At 39.5% G+C, this 17,797-nt stretch overlaps 1 protein-coding gene across 1 annotated transcript; it reads right to left on the reverse strand.

Moving 5' to 3' along the window:
* Positions 1 to 507: 507 nt before the first annotated feature.
* Positions 508 to 17,781, reverse strand: ABCG5 (ATP binding cassette subfamily G member 5). Its single transcript, XM_050894755.1, has 13 exons — positions 17,660 to 17,781; positions 16,882 to 17,003; positions 16,297 to 16,433; positions 15,978 to 16,076; positions 14,865 to 14,997; positions 12,914 to 13,053; positions 11,635 to 11,764; positions 8,761 to 8,974; positions 8,290 to 8,495; positions 7,250 to 7,388; positions 3,677 to 3,862; positions 1,874 to 1,992; positions 508 to 698 (listed from the first exon to the last, which is right to left on the reverse strand). The coding sequence occupies exons 1-13, from the start codon at positions 17,779 to 17,781 to the stop codon at positions 508 to 510; spliced, it is 1,938 nt and encodes a 645-aa protein (XP_050750712.1).
* Between the last annotated feature and the right edge of the window lie 16 nt (positions 17,782 to 17,797).

Raw genomic sequence — 17,797 nt, forward strand, 5'->3', positions numbered from 1 at the left:
GGAGTGATTTCTTGATTCTGTCTTTATTTACATGTATTTGGTTTGTTCCCTTTCTACAAATCCCCAAAATGGTATCAAAACAAAGCATAGGACTTAAAATACAATTCTAGAAATGAGATCTACTAGCAATTGTACCCCTCTGCTTATTGGTAATGGTTAAAACACAAAATAGTGGGGAAAAAATTAGAGCACCATTGCTACATTGTTAAAAACTGACAGCAACAGCTGACTAAATTAAATTCAAAAAGTCCTTTAAGACACATAATACTGTTGATTATGGCTGATTTGGGAGTGGGGTGGGAATACCAATAGCAGGAAGCCATTCACACCCCTAAGAGAACATTGTTTTTCAAGATGGAAAACATCCAGTTAGAAACAAACATCAGAAGATGAATGAGTTTCTATATGTATAATGACTTAAATCCTATCTAAAATCCAACAATTTAAGCCTTCAACCATAATAAAGTTAAAAGTGTAGTATTAGACATTGTTAGAACTGCTACTTTTTTATTGCCTGCCGATAATTCTCTCTCTTATTTTGAAGCTGAGAACTGCTATAATGGCAAGTCCTGGTAGAAAAGCATACAGTATTAGGAAATCGATTGTGAACCGGGACAATGCACCAGGAAAGTTTTTTTCAATGAACTGAATGCCATGAGAGAAAATACACGCAGCATTAATTGCAGTGGAACTGTTGGCTCCACCTGTCAAAAGAAAAAATTAATTTCTTTAGTAGGTGAATCAGTAAAATTAAAACTCAGGCTTCAGTATCGAGCTCATACATTTAATATACCTAGCCCTAATGTTATTTTAATGATGAACTATACCCACAGCAGTATTTCTCATCATTTTGGAATAAGAACAGACAAGCCATATGTTTCTGCAGCTAATATACGCCATATTTTTTGAAGGGAAGAATAAAGGGTCACTAGGAGCTCTCGCTTTTGTTCATGCCAAACAGAAGAAGATTTATGGCTTTTCAGACACATTATCTGGAGGGGCCTCAAGAAGCAAGTTGCCCAGTGTGGTAGACTTACAGTGTTCATATTTGTTGAGTGCTTCCAAAATTCAAGAAATGGAGACTGTCTGAAGGGCACATGAAAAATCAGCTGTTTATTATTACTACCGAAGTCATGGATTCATTTTCTAACAGTTGCCATCTATGCTCTTGTAATAAAGAGGGACAGGAGAGATTAATGGATAAAGAATATATAGCCTTGGAGAGGAGCATAGACACCGGGCTAACAAAGCCCAAAATACCTTAGGGTAGGTCCAAAGCTGTAAGTTTTACCCCCATTGATGGATGTTAGCTACCAACCCTGCCAACCTGATCAATGCTAATGTTTTGCCGGTTGTCTTGCTCACAGCCAGCAAAGCACAGCCTGACAGATCCAAGCTGCTCAATGCATGCCACGGTAACATACTTGAACTGAAGCCTCACTAGTGTTAGAGGAAACATCTGGTCAGGTGTTACCTGTCAGTTCTCCCTGCACTGATGTTTGATCTTACATATTGTGCAATTCTATTGATCTTCTATTTGTGGAACACTGCCTCAATAAGCTCATAACAGGCTGCAAAGTTTACCTTCCAAAATGCCCCCTCAAGGGGGGATAAAAGAACAGGTGAAGAGGAGAAAGATGAAAAACTGAGAATGAGAAATGGTTGGGGGGGGGGGGGGGGGCAGAGTCGAACTTTTGTCTCGCTTGCTGCTATGGCATTATAGTCTACTAATTAATAAGCTTTTTTTAACAACTCACAAGTTATCTTTATTTTATCACTATACTTTTATTGTATGTAGAAGGAAAATAAGCATTGACATCTCATTAAAATCATTTACAGTAGACTTAAAGGCTGCTTTTTTTTTTTTTTGAACACTTACCACATGTGAAGTTTAAGCCATAAAATTCATTGACTATAAGAATTTCACTGCTGTATTTTTGAAAGGTAAGATAACTGAGTATTTTAAAAGGTGTCGGCATTTCTTCGATGGTCCTTAAAGAAACAGAGAAATTAAACTGGCTTTTGCTACATTCCAAGAGCCAATTCTACCCCAAATTAAAACAAGCTCTCATCTTTGGTCGTAGCCTGTTACAGAAACAGTTCTTGGCTGTACCTGTAGGGTTTTCAAACATAAAGTCCATTTTAGTGCTAAATGAGAAGACAACCATGAAGGCTGTCTCTGACTTTGGTACAGTGTCATAACATTCAGCCCTGACTTGTTTATGGATGGTCATAAATAATTCTGTGAAGCTGTTTGCTATTCACATTGCAGTGATAAACTGAAAATGACAAGACCCAATATAAACCTTAGTTGCAAAAATGTGTTGCTTCCAAAGTAAGAAACCACCACCCCCTCACTCCATCTTCAAAACCAAAAAGGACTGAATATCAATTCACTGGAACAATAATAACAAAACAAAAATGAAGCAAAAATAAAGAAACAGAGTATGAAAATTTTGAAATAACATTATTCAACAAGACTGGGCAATTTCTGCACCTAAAATACTGCAAGACTTTATAATTAAATAAACAAATGAACAGAAAAAAAAACAGCAACCCAAGTCTCAATGCTATTTTTAATATCCTTCATTGCCTATGAAGTTTAATCAGAGAGATTCACAATATTAATTAGCATTGTCTCTACTGTAAAATAAGGTTGGAACCACTCTAATACTTTTTAAAAGTTATCATTAAGGCATTAGACTATGGTAGCGGGAATAACTCTTGTCATTATAAACATACATCTTCCTGAAATTAGGCAGGGACCAAATAATTAGATATTAACCTAGTTTTATTTGACAAGCAAGTATTAGCTGAGATCTACTTTGCCGAGACAAAGCATCATCAGCTTTGTGAAGACTCATGCTCTTCTTGAGGACAACTTGACATCATCTACTGCTAGGCTTACTTCATTTTCATTGGAAAGATGCTATTTGCTCAACATCTCAAGAAAACTTCTTTTGACAAAAATACATTTATCCTGGTATGTTTCTCAAAAAAATCAGTAATTTCAGTATTGACAAATTCAAGGGGAAAACTGTTCAAAGTTCGTGCAATTACAATGCAGAAACATTTATTTGCACAGTAATAGAGCAAGTGGATCACAATTTTCCCACATATTTACTACACTACTTTTTTATTTATTATTTTTATGTAGTTCAGTCTGCACAGGTAGAAAAAGTGTCTGAAAAGTTTAATGGCTAAACTGGAGAATAACACTAATAAGATAGTTGAGAACAACTTTTTTTTTTTAAACCATCATTCCCAGTGTTTAATGTCTGATAAGTTCCAGCAGTTACTAAAAGTTGTAGGAACTTTTTTTTGGCAGGTTCCTTTAATGAGGACAGCATTTCACATCATAATGGCAGCATAAGTAAAAGAATTCAGCTGAGCTGAGAGATATTAATTGCTTGGTTTTATCTCCAATTTATTTGCAAAAAGTGGGGGAAAAAAGTTAATATCTTTGTTGATATCTAAAGTTATTAAGTGTCTGGTTTGTGTGTTTAGTACAAGGTCTAACATGATTAGGTAGTTCTCCCTCTGAAGGATAACAGCTGCACTTTCTTTGCATTGCTACCTGTGCATTATCATGCTTCTGCAATACAGACTGTTCATGAAACTCTTCTATAGGTAGGTTATTTTAACATTAACAACATAATGAAATAAAACTTCCTACCTTACTAGTCCCGTTCCCACTATCACACCTGCTGAGCTAAGCAGCACCACTCCGCTTTGGACTATATTTGGGTTTTGAACCACGCCAAGTATAACAAGTGTTAGTAGTTCACCAATTATATGAGACGCTAAGACAACAGCAAAGAAAATTCCAAATCTGGAAGCATCAGGATACAACCCTGCAGTCCTGTACAAAAATGAGCAAAAGAACATTTAAAAAACAGTGTTCGGGTACTAAACTTGGAACGTAGCTTTTATTTTTGTTTTTATTTATTTTTTGCAATTACAGCTCATTAAGTGAACAGTTTATGCCTTAACCCTTAGTATGTTGTTTGGAGCCTTAACATAAAGGACATCCACTTAATATCGTGACATAAGTGCAGATATATTAGGTTTTCTCCATCTAGATTAAAGAGGGTTATGTAAAGATGTAATGCAGAAATCCGTGTTGTTTCAAGATAACCACTGTGGCTTTTACATTCCCTTAAACCAACATCCTCCTCCTTTTAGAGTCTACACAGTGGGAGTTATTTATGTAAGTCACATATTTAAAGAACGTCTTTATGCAGATAATTAACAGATGGAATTTTACACTTCTGATACCGTGCATGCAAATGTAAAAATGGATATACTCAATTAAATGGAAGGCTAATTGAATTCACCACCCATGTAATTCACCCAAATGCAATTTCCTCCATACTACTGCACTCTCTAATACAGCACGCTGTTCCCAGCTTTTCCCTAGTTAACCAAAGGAAAAAAGTCCTCCCAATCTGTACTAAAGATTAAAAAGTTAAGAAAGGCCAGCAATTGCTTGGCAAACTTAATTCAGCTTTATAGCGTGTATGACAGATGACAAAACCTTTTATTACATGGTGACATATTACTCTTTTTCCAAAATACCTCATACCAAAATTGCCTCATGCTAGGTACAGACTGCATGCTTTGCTTAGCTCACAAGCAGCTATTCAACATTTTATTTTCTTTTTCATTGCTCAATGCAAGGCCCTATGTCTTTTTTTTAATCCACCATGTTCAAAAATGGTCTTAAAATAGAAGTATTAATTTTCTCACAGGCTTTCCTGTAGCATTTTTCATGTGTAACACCAAAATAATCTCTGTTATAAATAGATGGCTGAACGTTGACTCTTCAAGTCTTAAACATTTAATGAGCTAGCAGGTATTTAACAACCTTTAATCACAGATTGGTGCAGAAGAAACAGCTTTCAAAAGTCCTAGCATAAAAGTATCACCTTCTCTGAGGTGCTCTAATACTTTACACAGAGCTACGTAGATACAGGCTAGTAAATCTGGGGTAGGAATAGAAAGAGAAGGAAAAAAAAACTCAGAAGAGAGAATATTACAGCAATAGAATGGTAAGATGATCTAAAATGTTAGAACATTTCCCAGAGCTATCTTTAGCTAGGAAGATCTGCATAAACAGAGTACATTTACTTGATTGCAAAAGTGGCTGTATTTGCTCTTGGCCAGACCTGCCTTGTGTCTGATCAGGTAAGAGTTTGGGTCTGTCTGACCCAAACTGTCTGACCCTACAAACACAAACTCTGAGAGAAATGGCTTGTAAGAGCACATACCAGAGGCTATCAAAGCCTATCCAAAAGTTAGTCCATCCAGGAAAGTTTAGTCCTGCACAGATAAAATCTTCAAAATTTCATAGAGAAACTGCTTGCCCTAAGAGGTCTAAGGGCACTATGAAATCACTCTGACACATCACTGATGGCTTCCAAACAACCACAAGATAGCAAAGACATGCGGAGGCTAGTATCTGTAATATTATCCATTAACCGGAACAACACTCTTTATTGTTGATTGTGTTTGAAGCTACCAAAGCACAAGGGCAAAGTCTCTGCCCATACAAATTTCCTGTTTGTTAAGGAGTGAGCGTGACAAACAGTGGCTTCACAAACCTTCCCTCATTGAGCCTGACAAGGTGCTTTCCAAATGGCTGCCTTCTCAGCAACCAGCTCACTAGCAGGCAGAAACGGAAGGGCTCTGGTGAGCACAAGCACATCCTCTAAACACCTAGTGGGAGGAGGGGTAATTTCCGCTTGTCTGTGAAAAAGGACTTCTCAGGGAGCACTGCTTGAAGCAGGCAGCACCGACAGCTTGCAGAAATAAAAGCCCAGGTAGCTAAGGGAAGAAAGAGAGAGATGGCCTTGCTTGAACAAAACTGCTACTTTTAATATCAGCACCAAACTACAAGAAACCAACCCATGCATGCAAGTCCTCACATCTGGAGGAGCAGAAATCTCTCTCTCAGGGCTTTCGTCTTTTCATCTAGGAGCTGACAGTTATTGAGATCCCAAATGGAAAGAATTAGGTAAATGCTGAGCAGTCCCCCTCATTACCTACTACAGACCAGGAGGAAGAAGAAAACAGTGATCTTTTTTCCTGAGTTTTTCTAAATGGGAAAACAGCTATTGCAAAATTCCCATAGCAGACTAGCTCCCTGTGCAGAAGTTCTTATTCAGTAGTGCAAGTGATTTGGTGCTGTTTTAGTTCATCCATTTTCAAACTGCCCAAGGGCATCTTATTGCAGAGTAAGAGCACTAACATGCACAGCTACAGCAGAAGAGCTCCTGCAGTTTGTCTCTTTTACAAGGGTATATCCACTTATTTCTCAACAGCAAACCAGAGAACATGCATCCAGGACACAAATCAAGCCTGCTATTCATTTGTACACATTTTACTATAGACTGCCATCTGATTGCAACTTTACTATCAACTGTCGCATGAAAACAAAAATTAACTTTAGTGCATTACACACCTCTCCTTTCATAATTAGGAAAACAAACAAACAAACAAAAACCAGAAAAAGATTGAAGGACAGAAATCGGTCCTTATTACTTTGCTATTAGCTTACATAAGCAGCCATGTACTCTGTTAAGTGCAGAAGAAGCAAGTGGAAGGTGAGAAATCAATGGAACAGAAATGAAGAGCAGACCTCTATGATAGATAAAGCAATGAACAGATGAGGTATTTCATCACCCCATTTGGAGGTACTACTTCACAATGATGCGAGGAAATGAAAGTAATAGGGGGAAAAAAGCAAGCTTTACAATCAAACCCTTTCTCCCGCTATCAGAAATCCACTTTAGTGCCTTTCTCTGGAGAGTGGAAGAGAGGGATCCAGACCTCATCACTTCCATATGCTGTAGCTAAACCCCATATGTTCCAGGAAATATGAAGCTTTGTTACTGTCACATACCTATTGTTGTCTTCCTCACTTTTTTTTCTCCTATTTCTTCTTATATCTTTCTAAATGTAATGTAAAATGACATTTCCTGCTTTTGGTATGACACAAGAATGATAAATGTCCCAGGCCCATTAAAACTTCCCAAGTTACCTAGAGAATTAGTAACTAAGTTAGAAAGTGTTTTAACACTGCCTGAAAGAGAAGGGCTAAAATTGTGTCATCCTTTCTTAAGCTTTCCCTGTAATCATTCTGAGAGACAACAGCAGGAAGCCATGCCAGGAGGCCTGTTGCTGACATGGGAACTGAAACTGGTAACAAAAAGAAAATAACAATCCAATAGATGGTACAAGTGCTTACCAGTATATAAAGGTGCTGAAAATCGCCACGCTGATGACACTGAAGGGCAGGAAATGTACTATATAAGCTATAAGCATTTGCCACTTCTTATACAAGCCATCTTTACTTTCTTGGTCACTGATAGCACGTAAAGGTGGGACTGGATTAAATATATAAGAAATAAATTAAATCACTATTGAATAGAGACCAAGACTTGTTGCTAGCAAAAATGGTCTGAAGCACAGAGACAACTCTGAGAATATACCAGAAACATTCTGTCTAAACCAGTCTGATCACTTTTTCCCCCCACAATAAATGCAAAACAGGCTTCCTGCAGATTGCAGAAGTTGCTAAACTTCATGAAAGAGGTCTAACTAGGCAGCATGCAGGACAGCCTTTGCTTTTTGCAGATACAAATTAAAGACATGAAAAAACTGCTGTCACTGGGTAATTTCTTGAAGTGCTCTGACCTCAAGGTGATGACAACAGTGTATGTTCCATACACGAGCAGAACAGTTTTTAGGGCTGTACGTAGAAACTACTGTTAGTCTTAGTATGGCAGCTGTAAGAGAAACACCCTCTCAGAAAAATGTAATCATCACATAATACTCTTAAATCTAATTACGCTTAATTGTTGTCAAAGCTGTTTTGTACTTCCATCCTTTCCATGTCTTTGGTTTTGATCTCACTTAAGATGTTAACTACAGACCTAGACTTTGTCCTGCCTTTATAATGCCACACACAGGCAAGTTAAGGGCTCTTGCACAGTTCAGAATAAAGCCTCCATACACAGGCCAGCCGTAAAAGGGAGAGGTAGGGATCAGGGCATATTCCTTCATTAAGTGCAGAGAACCCGGAGTCCCTCTGATGGGCTAATCTTTTTCTGTGGTGCGAAGCTTCCTGTTGCTTTGCCTTTGAATTTCATGCTTCTGTATCAGCTCTGACATTACCTAAAACTGTTAAGATCCTTTAAATGACTGCCTTCAAAAAAGACTTTTTCCTATTTACAGAATAGTGGCAGCAATACCTGCTGCTGTACATAATAAAGGACAGAAACTCACAAAGGGCAACAGCATTGAGCATCCCTGTGTAGGGGGGGGCACTCACGCACTGGTAGACAAGCCCCACACGGTCCTGCACAGCTCCTTTTACCAGGTCATTCCTTAGTCTAAGAAGGAAAAATGCTACAAACAAGCCAAATAACAGATTCTGGAGGAGACGCATGATGATGCCCATCTTATCTCTGGAGAAGTTTCTTGTTGTCCTCCTGATAATGAAACAAAACAATAACAATATACTTGTTAGCTATGACTGACCACATGTTGGTAGGGTATTTAGCTTTGAACAAATCTTACACACATAGTGTCCACTAAAAGGTAATATATTAAAAAAAGACAGGGACAAGTACAGTGGTAGACCAAAACAACCAAGAAAGTGCATTTATATATATGGGGGGAAACCCCCAAAAGATTAGTGAATAAGAAAACAGATTTTTCTTAAAAAAAAAAGGGGGGGGGGGGGGGAAGTCTTACCGTAAAAGAATCCATAATTTGTAAAAGGCACTGGGCGAGTCTTTGTTTTTGAATGGTATTGGTGGCAGCTCTTTCATACACTTTATTCTTTCAATGCCCGCAAGTACTTTGCTAAAGATCTCCGAGTTTTTGTAGGCTGACACAATTACCTGAACCCTACTGTAGGTTTCGAGTTCACGTTCCTTGCTTTGGGTGTCCACAGATGTCAGATCCACTGTAAATTTACAAAGTGTTTATTATACATACACATCACTTTCCCTTCGTATCTCTTCCCCCCTTGCAACTAACCTTTCCTTGTCTCTATCCTGAAATCTGCAAAGGTCCATTGAAAGTATTCAAGGTTTCTTTTACTCCTCCCTTCCATTAGAAGCAGCATGAATGAATAACTGTGCAGCCACAACAAATCTGTGTTTTGTGGCCTCTGTAGGACCCTGAAGTTTGAGTCCTTTATCTGGAAATGCAAGGACTGAGTGGTGTGCTGGTCAGACCTTTAGCGTTCTCCTTGCACAGCACAGAGCTGTGCCACCAGTGAAGCATTACTGCTGCCAAGAGCAAGACAGAGCACCAGCTGAGGATGAACACTGATGAGGATGAAGACTTTCTGGTCATGTATTTCTCAGGTTTTCAGGCAAATGCTCAGACATGGCTCCCTGATTCCCCCTTGTCCTCTGCCTGCTCCTCCACAACCATGGAGCTTTATTTTTCAGTTAGTCTGAGCTCATGCTGCAGAGACACTGCTCTTCTCTACTTGAGCTGTTACGGCATTGTTGCACTGGGTTTCACCTACCTCCTTCTCAGAAATACTTCTGTTTTAATGTGAAGTTACAGGATGTTCAGCAGGCCAGATTCCCCTAGCAGGCTCAGCCCAAGCTGAAGAAAATATTACTTACTGCCATGGAACGTATGAAAGGTAAATACTTCACAGAGTTAACGTTCCTTTCTAATAAATGCACCTATACCTATTCCTGACACCAGCAATTCTTTTATTGGCAGATGGGAACTTTGTGTGTGCTATTTGTACAAGTCATACGGATTCAGCAATAGTGCTAAAATGCATTAGAAATTTCCCTTCTCCCTAACAGCAATGAATTATCTAAGGTTTCAAAAACTAGATTGTCATTCTCAGGAATAGCTGTTCTTACAGATTTTTATATTACTCTTCTACATCTGATAAGACATCTTTATCAGTTATTTATTCCTGAGGTTTCTGTCATCCTTAGATTTCAGTTTTACAGTGTTATGCTCAACTTCAAAATACAAATTGAACAAGAGAAAAGGAGGCCTTGTCCAAGATTCTTAATTTGTCCTCAAAACCTGAATTAAGCTTATGAATACTTCCCTGGTGTTCTGAAAGCTGGAATTCAGCAGAACTGTCTTTAATGGTAAACATATCCAAAATGAAGTCTTCAGTTTTGTAAATATGAACATCTGAAATGCAGACACACTTTTTAAAACTTGGCCAGTGTGACTTCCTGGAAGTCACACAGGAAATAAATGGCAAACAGGTGTGTTTTTTAAAAAAATGATAACACCGACTAGTCACTAGACCGAATAGCCAATGCCTACCATGCATTTGTACTTTTTTTAATAAACACAATGTGTGACATTTCAATAACACAATCCACACTCAATACATAGGATCTATTTTCCGCTGCTGTTGGTGTAAATGATATCAGAATCTGTCCCTTCATTCACATCATTAAATCACACAAAAAATATAAACTACCAATTTTCCAAAGACTAAATATTCTGATGATTCTTTGCTCTAAACTGTATTTTTTCCTTTTCTTGTCACATTCAAAGGTTGACATTTGAAGAACGCAGTACTCTCTTTACCAAGCTTTTTTAAAAGTGGGTCTAAATCTCAAATCATCTATGCTTTTCAAGACTATTCAAATTCATGAAGGCAAAATTATCCTCACTGTCACACCAGTATTTTCAGCTTCATCCCATTCCAGCTGCATGTCAACAACCATCCTCTCTTCTCTCTGAGTTGAGGATGCCATCCAGATGATAGGAAAACACTGCCTCCTCTGAATGCAGCTTTTTGGATTGGTCAAATTCCCAGGTTAATGCTCAGCTAGTATCGTCAGAAATCAGCCTACATACTAGATTTGAAGAGAGATATATACATGTATGTATATGTGTACACATACATGCACACACATAAACACGTACACATTCTCTTCAAACGTGTATCTGCATGGATCAGGTACACAGATGCCCTGCAGCAAAACCAAGCCTCATTTCCAAAGTCTTATGCTGACACTTTTTTTCATCCCGAATTGGTAAATAGTACTCTTCAGCTTTTGCCAATAGCTTGCTATCATTGTTTCCTGAAGCATCTGTATGTTCTGCTCCAGTAGCTCACCCTGGTATTAGCAACTCCCCAAACTTCTGGAAACCTCAAACTCAGAATCTCTGGAAACTGATGGCTCAAGTCATCCCATATTTATTCTACATCCTTCCCTCTAGACGACAACTGTTTTCAGTTGCTTGGCATCACAGAGTCCATAAGAGCATGAGACTTTCCACAGTTTTGGGATCAAATGGATTTTCCAACGTCCAGTGGACAGCCATAGGGAGATGCCATCAGGAATCCACAGGTTTCATAAAGTTGAGATTCCTTTTTTATTGGTAGTTCACTCCTTTCTGCTGTGTTTCAGACTTACTGCAAACTTTTGCCATTTTATGGAGTCAGTAGAGGTTACATGGGCCCAGTCCTCTCTCTTCTCTGAGCTGAGAATAATTACAAAGTTGGGGAAGAATTCAAACACATTTCTATCTCTGGAAAAACTTTGATTTGGGGAAGAAAACAACTTGTTTGTCTAAAGGAAACCCATATTTTTACCAAAACAACTTAGACAAACTTACCATAGAAGTCAAAAGGATTTGATTGCTCAGGACAAGAATAGCCACAGTCACTAAAAAACGTGATCATTTCCATAGGGTTCCCACAGAAAACCATTTCTCCAAAGCTCATGATGGCTATTTTGTCAAATAACTGTGGGGGGCAAATTAATCTATTAGCAATATGTACTGAGAAGTGCATTAATTCTTGAGTACAGCTACTGTCTTGGTAATAAAAATGCTTTGACACGAAAAATAGTTTTGACACATTCAAACTTCCTTAGGATATTTCTCTCAAAGGAAGTTTGTCCTTTCTTTCAGTCCTCTCGGTGGTTATGCAAGATGACACATCTTTAAGCTCTTAGAACTAGTGGTTCTCAAAACTGTCAGCAACAGCAGCATACAGAGGTAATCCACAAACAGAAATGGAAGCTGTGGACTTCTGACTTCACTTCTAATGGCACCTTCACTTACTGACTGACCTCCTTTGGCATTTAATAGCCCCAGTCTGTAAAATCCCCAAATTGTTGGGAAGATTATCCTGCAGTGCTTAAGGACTTTAACAGCACTGCTCTTCGGGTGAACATTTGCCAGGGCAGGGTTCCCACCAGCTATGACCAATCCATATTCCCAAGGCACCAGGACTACTTTCAGTCCAGAAAAGCACTGTCACTCCTCTCTGGCTTGATGACCACTTACACTCAATTCAGTCAGCCAGGGAAGAGGTGCCTTGCATTCATGTGGTGGGTGGTGGATGTGTCAGAAGAGCAAAGTGTGAAACAGTAATGGGAAGGGAGAAATGCTCCCTGCAGCACAAGCCCTGCAAGGCAGACCTGCCCCACCACATGACCAAGGTGTACCCACATCACTTGACACAAAGAGGAAAAAAGATTTTTTTTTTCCTTTCCATTCCAAATCACAGCTTTATCTGTCTCAAGTTGCAACTGTTACTGAAATATGAACATGTAAAGGTAAATAAAGTGCTAGTTTTTACAGTGCCTGCACACATGGGGGATTTACATGGCTTCTCCCAGAGTTTTTGATGTGGGTAGATGCATAACACAAAGGTTAGGCACACAGTCAGTGTGCATACTATTTTCACACAGCAGTATGTGTCCCAAAGTGCCCTGTGACTGGCAGAAGGCCAGAGCTGTAAAGTTCAAGACAAGCCTGTATTTATACAGGTGGGAAGGAAGAAAGCCTCTGAAGGCAACTATACTGGATCTTGTACTTTTATCCTGAAAAGCACCTAGGTACTAAAAAGCCTGGTAAAAAAAGCAAATAGTGAGTAGATATCATTTACCCTGAAGAGTTCTGAGCGAGGCTGATGAATTGTAATAATTACAATCCTGTCTCTGTGTGCAAGCTCTGAGAGAAGTGAGACAATCTGGTTTGCAGTCAGGCAGTCCAGCCCTGTCGTTGGTTCATCAAGTAGCATGACCTCTGTGAAATGACAAGGAATAGCATTAAAACGCAGGCAAATGAGGAGCAAATGTTCTAGCTTCTGCCTTTGAAGCTAATTTGGCAAACAGTATAGAAATTACTTTACATGTGAAGTTCCACATGTAAAGCAGAGTATGCATAGATATTGTCATGATGTGATCTTTCAGTTTTAGCCTCAGTGGTTCAGTTTCAATGACTAGGAATAAGGACATAAAAAACTACTGCAGGATCAGAGCATAATCATTTTTTTCTAAGTTCAGGTGAAATCTGAAAATTACCAAAATAGATTTGATGTATACATCTGTTTCTAAGAACAATGATGATCAATTTCAGCATGTATACAAATGTAAATATAACTGACATAATTAGCTAGAAGTTATAATCTGAACTAAATCTACAGATACACACAGAATTTGTTATGAACAAACTAACAGTTGTTAAAATACAGCATATATAATTCCATAGATGAGAGAGGTGGGGGGGTTTACTGCATTTTCTTCATTATTTTATTGCACAGGGAAGGGTAAAAGTTACAATCAAATCCATTATTTTTACATAGGTGAGACACAGCACAGAGGGCAGTTCAACCTTGATCAGGATAAGGGGGAAGGAAAGCTTTCTCTATAGGTTTATCTACACAGAATTACTATAGTGTTTACTATGGAGTTTAGTGAACTTACTGAGCAATAACTACACCCAATGAACTCTCCAAGAGTCACCAGTAGCAGTGATATACCTCACTTTGCTATTTAAATGCTCCTTCCTGCCTGGTATGCAGTCCTAGCATATCTGCACTGCTACGAGGACTTCAGAATCCGATAAATGCATGCTATACATTTACTCCATAAGATTCTGGCACCTTTAAGAAACTAATCTCAAAACTGACAAAATTTACAGTGCTGTAAATTCCCATGGCTAATCTTTCTAGTTACTCTGCTTTGATTTTCATTCATCGGAATTTTTTTGGCTCTGGAACGTACATGGCGCTCACACATACATGGCTTAATGGCAGCTACTCCACTACAAGGCTCAATGCTTGCATATATATAGCTCTAATGCGCTCAAAAACTATAAATTAATGTGCCACAACCAACATTTCATACACGGGAAGGGCGAGCCCAGAAAGACTTAAAATGGATAAATGCAAGTCTAAACTTATGTTCAGTCCCTAAGATTTTAAAATTGTCTACTTTCCAAGATCAACTAACAGATTAATGGCAGACTTGAGTTACTGCTCATCCTTCTCTGTCATTACTAGACTAGCTTTTGCTGAATTACAGAATTGTTGTGGTTTAAGCCCAGCCAGCAACTAAGCACCACATGGCCGCTTGCTTACTCTTCCTCCCCCGCCCCAGTGGGATGGGGAGGAAAATCGGAAGAAAAAGGTACAAGCTTGTGGGTTGAGATAAGGTCAGTTTAAGAGGACAACACAAGGAGAGAAGACATAATAATAACAATAATAATAATAAAAGAATGTATAAAGCGAGTGATGCACAGTGCAATTGCTCACCACCCAGAACCCGATGCTCAGCCCGTTCCCGAGCCGCGATCCCGCCTCCCCCTGGCCAGCTCCCCCAGTTATATACTGAGCATGATGTCATATGGTATCAAATATCCCCTTGGATAGTTCAGGTCAGCTGTCCTGGCTGTGCCCCCTCCCAGCTTCCTGTGAAAATTAACTCTGTCCCAGCCGAACCCAGGACAAGAATATAAATGCTTTTGTATTTTGAAGTGGTTTATGGAGGCCCATAGTAGGAGCACAAAGTGACACTGCTTTGTTTTATTCTGAAAATCCATGCAGTGATACTTACTGGGATCTTGTAAGAGCTGGGCTGCAATTGAAACACGACGCCTCTCACCCCCAGAAATTCCTACAAAAATACGGCTTCCAATTATTTTGTCAGCAATGTGGCTAAGACTTAGCTCAGCCATAACCGCATCTACCTGAAAAATAATTACAATTTAGAAAGACTAAACACAGTCCAACTCAGATACCTGTGTACAAAATGAAAAAATGAAAGAAAAAGAGACATAATTTTAAGCTATGGCTTTCCCAATACACTGCTTGCATTCATTCTAGTTGGAAGGTATCTGGCCTCATTTCTACTTGATTATTTTTAATATATTATTTCAATTATTATTTTTTAAATTTTACTTTCATGTATTCTGAAATGAGTAGAATTTTAGCTTCAGTTGACATTAAGAGATGAAGAGTTCAGAGGCTGGACTAGAAGTTAAGGTATGAAGCATCATGTGCTGGCCTGGCTTCCAAAATAAGGGAGCAGAAAGACACATAAATTCTGGGGAAATATAAAATACTAAGTGGAAGATCGGTGAAGAGACAAGACAGAGAGCAAGAGCCTTTGGTCAGGAATATCCAATCTTTACTCTCAACAGAGGCCAAAGAGAGTCCTTTAATAGATCTGAAATACACCTATTTTATCAACAAAGTAGCTTGCAGGGGGCTTATTAGACCAGTGCTTTTTGGAGCTGTTCTGGTTAGCAAGAGACATCCTACAAGAGCCAGAGTAGTGTCAAAGTCACCTCTGCTGTCCATGAGACTCGCCAGCACACATGGCCCTAAATACCCCAGAGAACTGGGTTTCCCAGCTGGGGAAGGGAAACTGACCTCGATACAAACAGCAGCATCTCCTGCAGCAGAAACTGCTGCAGCTTTGGGCAGGAGAGTTTTGTCCCAGCATAATGGTGATTCCCTAGGGCGTCAGCACAAGCCCCTTGCAGAGGTGGGGATCACCAGAGATCTTGTGTCCTACTCCTCAGCAGGAGGATTTCTCCCCATTTGCAGAATGAGGATTACAAAACCTTATAAATGTAAAACACAGCCATGGATGGAAAGTGCTGCTGGTGAAAGCATTACATGACATCATGTCTGCCTTTCTGGTGGAAGATGATAAAATACAGACCTTCTTTTTGATGAAGTCGTCGGAGCATTTCTGAAGAGTTAGTAAAGCAGTGTAGGTCAGAGACTCTTGTATGGTGAGGAAGCTTAACAAAGTGTCACTCTGAAAAAAAAGGTGAAGAGGAAGAAGCAGTTAGTCCTGTAGTAATTAAGATCTTGCCCATGCTCGCACAACCTTCATTCATTCATACAATTTTGTAACTGCTTTGTACCAAACTTACTAGTAAAATCACTGTCAGATTACATTACTCCACTACACTAGCAACTTTACTTTCTTTACATGAGAGGAAGCACAGTGCACAAAAATAAATGTGGAAATCAACCTGTGGCACATAAGAGAAGCAATCTCTAAACTGTTCCTTCTTCAGCTGATGCCCATTCACATACACTTCACCAAAGAAGTTGTCTTTATGTCCCAGTCTTCCTGATATTGCATCCAGAAGTGTTGTTTTCCCAGATCCTTTCAAACAAAAGAAATTAATCATGTGATGAGATGAAATTTATGATTTCAAGAGCAGTAGCCTCACTTGGATGGAGATGTATGAAAAGAAGAAAGTATTTTTTTTCAATAACATTAAAATAATAGGTCCTGAAAACACAGCTAGTTAAGGGGAAGTAAATGGGAAACCTAGAACGTGTGTAAATTAGCATTTAATTCATACAAATTCACACTGCACAGTGAAACGTTTGGGTTTAGAAGTAACCTTATCTTTTATTGAAGTTATAATTGTTAGTTAGATGACAGAAGATTGAACTCTGAAAACCAAGCACCAGTTTTACAAAGCAGAGGTTAAAACCAGCTGCAATTTCATTATTTAAAACACAGACCTCAGTCACATTCATACCACTATGGAAGTCACTGGTATTAACTCCGATCTTATTTCTTTTAAAGTACTGGAACAACTTACCAGAATTTCCTAAAATCCCCATAATCTGGCCACTCTCTATGTGAAATGAAACATCCTTAAGTATTTGCCGGGTCCATTTTTTATGATATAAAGTAACGTTCCACCACGGGCCAACACGTTCTCTTAGAAAACAAACATCAAAAAAGATTAAAGAAAGAAGTTTTAAAAATTTTGCGTAAAGCAAGTGAATGGTTTATAGCTACTTGCATGTGGGATGGGAGCCTGCATGGATGTTAAAATGTTGGAAAAAAAAAAGAAATCTTCCCCCCTCAGCTTTAAGTTTTTAACTTCAGTATTATCTGGAAGATAAAATGAAGTCTGAATAGATTTTTCAGAATGACTGCTTGGAGGCTTCTGGACTACAACCAAAAGGGGAAACTTGAACTGAGGCTTTATTTGTTTATGATGTTTGCCAGCCATTAATCCACCTGACCATTTTCTTAGGGCCTCACGTTATTGTTCTGGCAGCAGTAAGAAGGGCAGTGGGAAAGGGCACAATCTTTGGAAATCTCCTCTGAAGCACCTCCTTCAGAGACATGTGAAGAACTGGTGAACCCTCCGGAGGACAGACTGGCTCTGCCTCCTCAAGCTGTGTACTCTACCCCTGTGGTGGGTGGCCCAGCGCCACGAGGCGGGCGGCCTGGCAACATTCCTCCTCCTTTATTGGGCTGAAGCCAAACCCACAGCCCACCGGTCCCAGCCCCTCTCCCCTCGGTCCCTGGGGTCAGAGCAGCTCCTGGCGGGCAGGGGCTTGCCACACCACCCTCCCCAGCCCTACCTGACGGTGTAGGAGACGCTCCGGACACTGATGCTGTCGGAGGGCTGCACTGCGCCCTTCGCCTTGCCTGTCTGCCTGCTGCTGCTGCTCCTCTCCAGGGCGGGAGACCGGCTGCCTGACATCCTCCGGTGCTGGGGC

The sequence above is a fragment of the Gymnogyps californianus genome, chromosome 3, assembly GCF_018139145.2.
Source record: "Gymnogyps californianus isolate 813 chromosome 3, ASM1813914v2, whole genome shotgun sequence".
Taxonomy (NCBI): Eukaryota; Metazoa; Chordata; class Aves; order Accipitriformes; family Cathartidae; genus Gymnogyps; species Gymnogyps californianus.